Source organism: Orycteropus afer, unplaced genomic scaffold (genome assembly GCF_000298275.1).
Source record: "Orycteropus afer afer isolate SDZICR_OR568_19922 unplaced genomic scaffold, OryAfe1.0 scaffold00755, whole genome shotgun sequence".
NCBI lineage: Eukaryota > Metazoa > Chordata > Mammalia > Tubulidentata > Orycteropodidae > Orycteropus > Orycteropus afer.
The window spans coordinates 155,995-163,212 of record NW_006922342.1 but is presented as its reverse complement, the minus strand read 5'-3'; the positions used below and the strand labels follow the sequence as shown (position 1 = coordinate 163,212).

Below are 7,218 nucleotides of genomic sequence, written 5' to 3'. Positions count from 1 at the left end.
TCAGTGGTAATAATTAACACATCTTGATTGTAAGTTTGGTCAATTTCAGACTGCAGAAGTTGGTAAAAATCTTTAATTTCTTCATCTTTGGCTTTGGTGGTTGGTGTGTAAATTTGAATAGTGGTAGTATTAACTGGTATTCCTCATAGGCATATGGATATTATCCTATCACTGACAGCATTGTATTTCAGGATTGATCTTGATACATTCTTCGTGATGATGAATGTCATGTCATTGTTCTTCAGTTTGTTAATCCCGGCATATTAGATCATATGGTTGTCTGATTCAAAATGGCCCAAACCAGTCCATTTCAGCTCACTAATGCCTAGGATATCAATCTTTATATGTTCCATTTAACTTTTGACAACTTTCAATTTTCCTAGATTCATACTTTTACATTCCATGTTCTGATTATTAATGGATGTTTGCATCTGTTTCTACTCCTTTTGAGTCATGCCACATTAGCCAGTGGAGGTCCTGTGAAAGCTTTACTTTTTTATGTATTGTTAAGGTTGTCCCTACTCTGAGGTGTCAGCTCTTCCCCAGTCAAATTTTGAGTGTCTTTCGATCTGATGGGCTTGTCTTCTGGCACTATTTCGGACAGTGTTTCAGGGCTATTCATAAAATGTTCCAGTAATATATTAGACAGTGTTTCACTGCTATTCATAAGGTTTTCACTGGCCAATTGTTTGAGAAGTGGATGGCCTCTTCCTTCTTCTGAGTCTGTCTCAGTGTGGAAGCTCCACTGAAACCTGTCTGTCCACCTTGGGTAACCTTGCTGGCATTTAAACACTGATGGCATAGCCTCCAGCCTCATAGAAACACTCAAGCCACCACAGTATGACAAACTGACAGACAGGTCCCCTAGCTGTTCTATACTGCTCTGCTCATTTCCTGGTCTCCTCCAGTCTGCCCTTGGGGCAAACACCTGCCTTCTGCTGGTCCTGGGGCTGGTTTATTGGAGTCTGCACCCTGGGGCAGCTCCATGCTTGAAAACATCCACCTTTCTCTGGTCCCTGGGCTTGCTTACTGATCTTAGATCATAGAATGATTGTTTTCAGAATGTTGTAAAAGACTGATGGAATCTAATCCTAATTAGTTATTAATACCAGCATTTCATCTAGGGAATAGCTATATGCCTGAGATGAAAGCTATTAATGGCCAGCACTTTTCCTCTCTCTGGCCATTCCCTCCCATTCCCCTGTGACTTTTTCAGGAAACTTGGAGCCTTTATTGCTTAGTTATATCTTTGTGCACCTTTATTTCATTTCTCCCTCTTCTTTCCTTGCTTACCCTCTTCTCCAGATGATTATTTATTGTAGAGTAGGTATTTATTTCTGTGCCAGCTCACTGTACATCTTGTACCACATTATCAAAAGAGTATAGTCAGGAATTGAAAACAGTTAGCTTTACAAGTCTCTGTGTTACTGTTTTAATTACCGTTGACATCTCATTTGGAATAATGTTTTGTATATTAATGAAACACATATATTTCCCCTGAAAAACTGATGCTTTGTGAGTTGCACAATCATGTCCTTGAAATTGACTCCTACTAGAAACCTTCTCCTTGAGCTTTTAGAAACTGTCTCCTGCTTTTTTGTCCTATCATATAAACATAATTAGAAAGTCTCCTTATGAAGACTTACTGAACCAAGTTAGAGTCTCACTCAACTTACTGTTACTTACTCCTGAACATTAAAATCCTGGAATATTATTTAAATTGTGAAAGAGAAAAATTTAGGAAATACTTTAAACTCTAAGTCTGAGACCATGCAATGTGAGAAGTCCAATTGTGCTAGAGCTTGCAAAGAAAGCATCTTTGCAGTTACTGCCAAAGCAGGTAACATTCATTGAGAGCTGAAAGTGAAGGAAGGAACATATGAATGGGAAAGAATTGAGGGAAATAAATGGTGAAGAGAAATTAATTAATATAATCTTATTTGCGTGAGTCCAGCTAAGAAGCAAAATGAGAAAAAGTAAACACTACGTTGGAATCAGTGGCAGTTGTTAGTCACTGAAAATAAGATTTTCCTTCAGGACATCTAAAACCAATCATTGCAACTGCCAATGAGAACACAGGTGCTCTCAGATAAAGTGCCACAGTGAGTCTTGGAACAGTATGAATCAGAGATACCTGTGAGCATATGAAGAAAGTTTGATAATTTTTAAAGATGAAAAATAATCAAATATAAAGAAATTCAGTATCTGAGCTTTTTAAAAGTTCAAATACAGTTCAATAATTGAATGGCTTGTAAAATTGTATTCAGCATTTGGGGGCGCATTTCAGCTTTATTGTTAAGGAATAAAGTAAAGAAAAATGCATGTTCTGATTTACACCATAATCTCATCACCACAGCACATATTGTTTTCATAAAGTTCTGGGTTAATTATTTTAAAAGAAATATCAATGAGTACTATCTAAACTATAGTACCTACTGACTAGCAGATGAATTTATTGCAAAGTAATTAAATAAACCATGTGGGAAACAGGAAATATTTATTTTTTTAAGTTAAAAAAATTTAAATAAACTACAATTAAACCAGCTATTTTAAGGTGGTATCTTAGGTTGATATGCTATCTTATTATAGGGAACCTAGTGAGTTAATACCTATTACAAACTGTCTGGTTCTAGAGATTATGGTTTAGAAGCAGGTGTGCTTATGTCTGATTTGTCTCAAGTTTTTAAAATGCTTAATGCATTGGTTCAGCATTCATACCAAATTATTTTTACAAAATTACAGCATTCAAAAAGGAAAAAAAAATTCTACTCCATGATGTTTTTGCATGTGAAACGGGGAAAATGCACTTTACTTGTTTTATAAATAAATTAATTCTAACCAAAAATATTTTATGCCTTAGGACAAAGTTGTTGCTGTTCAGTTCTGTAACAATGGAGACAGGTAATTATGTAGTACATATCTGTATGAACAGATATGAACATATTTTACCATTCCCTCAGAAGCAGCTCCCTCTAACTATAGATACCTTAATTCTGTCCAGTCACACTGAAGCTCAAATCTCTTATCATTTTTTTTCTTCCTGTTTTTGAGGTTTAATTTTAAGACAGGTAGAGAGTGCTTTCCATAGGAGTTCAAGATTCCATGTCATCTTCATGTAAACAGTGACATTTCTCTAGTCATGTGGGCCAAGTATAAAAATTCTGTTAGAGAATGTAGTGATGATCTGGCATGTGTCAGTTATGCCATTCCTTTTTATTGCTGAACAATACTCCATTGTATGATTATACTACTTTTTGTTTATCCATTTAGCAGTTGATTGACAGTTGGATTCTTTCCACATCCTGGCTGTTTTAAATAATGCTGCTTGGACACTTGTGTGTATTTTTGGGTAGACATATTTTCATTTCTCTTGGGTATAAACCTAGGAATGGAATTACTTGGTCATGTGGTAATTCTGAGTAATCTTTGAGGAACTGCCAGACTTGTTTCCAAAGTGACTACACTAGTTTACATTCCCACCAGCATTGTACAAAGATGAACATACTACTTTTAGAATCATAAAAATGTGATATCCATCTACCAACTGGGAAAAAGTATTTGGCAACAATGTACATGACAAGGAACTAATTTCTAAAGTTTATACAAAACTTTAACATTTCAACAACCAAAAGACAGTCTACTTATGAAATGGGCAGAGACATGGGCAGACACTTCACCAAAGAAGACATTCAGCCAGCCAACAAAGGCATGAAGAAATGCTTGCTATCGTTAGCCATTGGATGCAATCAAAACAACGAGATATCATTTCACCCTGGCAATAACAACAAAGTTCAACAAGACAGAAAACAAAAGGTACTGGTGAGGCTGTGGAAAGATAGCAACTCTCACACACTGCTGGTGTGACTGTAAAATGGTACCATCACTACAGAAAATAGTGTGGTAATTCCTTAAAAAATTGGAAATAGAAACACTATTTGATTCAGCAAGCCAGCTACTAGGTCTAAAAAGTAAACAGTAGACACATATTAATGGGTGAAGGGATAAACAATATGCAGTAATGGGGAGGTCACCAAAATATGACCAAAGGAAGACACTGAGAGGTATACAACTATTACAGACAACAAAGGGAAATACTGTTACATAATTTGGCAATAACAGTAACAACACAATAATCTACGAGTGATTACATAGGCAGACATGCAAGCTGAACAGGTGTGGGAAGGTGAACAGGACAACAGCCACAAGCATTTATTGGTCCGGCAGAGGATATTTCTACATCCATATTTGTATGTGCTGCAAATATATCCATGTATATAGTAAGATACAAGGGACAAAGTTAGGAAAACTTCCTAGCCTTCATCAAACACCTTGAGGGAAAGATTAACTGGGCTTGGAGGCTTAGGACCACAGTCTTGGGAACATCTAGGTCAATTTGTGAAACACAGTTCACAAAGACGGTGTTCTGCATCGTGCTATGGTAACTAGTGACTGGAGTATTCAAAACTAGGGAGTTGGTAGGATGCAACTATTGGTCTCTGCCCATCCAAAGTTAAAAAGAGTGAAGAAAATCAAAGATTCAAGTCAACAATTTGTCCAAAGGAATAATGGGATACTCAGACGACACCTTCCACTACCCAGAGACCAGAAGAACTAGGTGGTGGCTGGCTACCATTACTGGCAGCTTTCTGATGGAGATTCAGAAGGTCCTGGACAGAATGGGAAAAATACGTAGAATAAAATCCAAAATCATAAGAAGGACCAGGCTTACTGATCTGATAGAGACTAGTGGAACTTCTGAGACTGTGCCTTCTGATACCCTTCAAACCTGGAACGGAACCCTCCCCTAGAGGATCACCTTTCAGCTAAACAATGGACAGGCCTATAAAGTGAACATTAACACTTGTGAGGAACTATTCCTTAGAACAATTGATAATTTGACACACAAAGGGCAGCATTGTTCAAAAACAAAGCTCAAAAGGGAGGAAAGGAAGGATGGATACTGAGAAGCCAGGGAGGAAGTGGAAAGAGTGCTGTTACAGTGATGGGATTGCAGCTAATGTTACAAAACAAAATGTGTATAAATATTGTTGAATGGAAAACTAATTTGTTATGTAAACTTTCACCCAAAGCACAATTTAAAAATGAGTGATATCCATTTTGGAGAAAAGAAGGCTATTTACACTCTTTCTCTTCAGTTTAAGATTTGTTAGCGGAAGTAGAGATGGAACAGCAAGGATTTGGCAATATCAGCAGCAAGAATGGAAGAGTATAGTGCTAGATATGGCTACTAAAATGACTGGGTAAGATTGGATTTTAGATATTTTAGTGATTCTTGTATGGTACATCGTTTAAATTATTGACTTAATTAAACGACAAAAAATATCATTCTAAGTTAGTAAATAGTTTAAAGTTAATTAGCAAAAGTGAAGTTTGCATCTGTATTCAGTCTCTTAAGTAAACCGCCTTTTGATATTGATTAATAGACTAAATGATAGGAACCTTGCTGATTCGTTCAAAATTCGGTTCTGTTGTGACTCAGAGATCTCTGTGTTCTACTGATGTCCACATAATCATTCTCTGCCTTGGTTTGTATAGGTCATTTAAAAAATACTTAGCTCTACTACTTGCTGGGAGCTCTGGTAGTGTAGTGCCTAAGGCACTTGACTGCTGACCAGAAGGCTGGCGGTTCAAACTCCTCAGAAGGACAGTTGGGCAATCTACTTCCATAGTGATACCGCCTCGGAAACCCAAGGAGGGGGTCGCTGTGAGTCGGTTCTGACTCGACGGCACATGAGAACAGCAACAATACTACTTGCTACCTTGAGGATTGTTCCTATTAAATGTCATCATATGTTTACCTATTTCTCTAATTCACTGAGGATATGTTTATAATATTTCACAGTGTTAGCTTTCCTTTTCAGTATTATCTGTATATTTTCATATTTCTTTGTATCCAGCATAACCTTGTGTTTTGCTTTCCCATGTTTTTGTATATTTCTTTCTAGTTTCCATTTTAGTTTGTTCTCAAGTAACTTTGAACATCAAATTGTTATCATTTTGGGTGTTTTTCTCCCAGAAGTAAGTTTATGGGTATTATTCTGTATGGATATATTTATTTATTTTTTCTTTCATGAGTACTTAAAAGTATAATTTAAGGTTTTTTTCCATCTAAAGAGTTGTGTGCTCTTGAAGAAATTTTTATTTTAATTTGTTATTTTAGGTGCACCTTGGTTAATAATGCACAAAGTGTGAATATTTAAAATTATTTTGTTTAGGAGTAATTTGCCATCTGGAGAAGACAAAGTCACCAAACTTAAGGTGACTATGGTGGCCTGGGATCGCTGTGATACTACAGTTATTACTGCAGTGAATAATTTCCTTTTGAAAGTGTGGAATTCCATCACAGGACAGCTTCTACATACTTTGTCTGTAAGTATTCTATTTTCAGAGTACTTAATATGCTCAAAAGGGAATTATTCTAGGCAACAGGAAATTTAAGTTCTAGTTTCCTTCCTATGACTTATTAGGGAAGGTATTGAAATCTGTGGGGCCTCTGTTGACATAGGAGCTCTGATAGAATAATGCCTAAGGCATTTGACTGCTAACCGGAAGGCTGGTGGTTCAAACCCACCAGTTTCTCCTCGGAAAGAAGGTTGGGCAATCTACTTCCGTAGTGATGCCGCCTCAGAAACCCAATGAGGGGTTGCTATGAATTGGGTTCGACTCGATGGCTGTGAGTGCTGTTGACATATCTACAAAATAGGGATAATACATGGTATATACATGTATCAAGAAAACTTTTTAAATTTTTCTTATTTTTGTTTTGAAGGTGGGATTAACATTATTTTGACCAGAATGCCCTGTATATTCAGGGATTTAGTATATGCAAGAAATAGCGGTAAGGGGAAACAGTAGGCAATATGAGGTGTCTTTTCCTCTTTCTTCTTAAAAATATATTTGTCATATAAAAGGCTATAAAAGTTGAAAAGATAAGCAAAAATTATATAGATGGAGTTGGTGAATATCAGTTTATCATGATAGTGGTTTACTTTTGGGTAAATTCAGTTTAAAAGCTTTATTTCTTGCCTGCTTCATTTATTAGTTTATGAGCATTTTAAGACAAGAAGGACAAAATGATTGCCACGTGGTTTACACAGTGTTGTTGTTGTTGTTATGTGCCGTCGAGTCGGCCCCGACTCATAGCGACCCCTCCTTGGGTTTCCGAGGCAGTATCACTACGGAAGTAGGATTGCCCAA

The 7,218-nt window shown here is 36.7% G+C and overlaps 1 protein-coding gene across 1 annotated transcript in view; it reads left to right on the top strand.

Annotated features, from left to right (window-relative positions):
* Positions 1-7,218, top strand: part of BRWD3 (bromodomain and WD repeat domain containing 3) — a 195,635-nt gene that overhangs the window by 130,759 nt on the left and 57,658 nt on the right. The window contains exons 12-14 of the mRNA XM_007957508.1: positions 2,861-2,901; positions 5,157-5,261; positions 6,237-6,390. Coding sequence (XP_007955699.1) covers positions 2,861-2,901; positions 5,157-5,261; positions 6,237-6,390 — 300 coding nt within the window. The remainder of the gene's footprint in view (positions 1-2,860; positions 2,902-5,156; positions 5,262-6,236; positions 6,391-7,218) is intronic.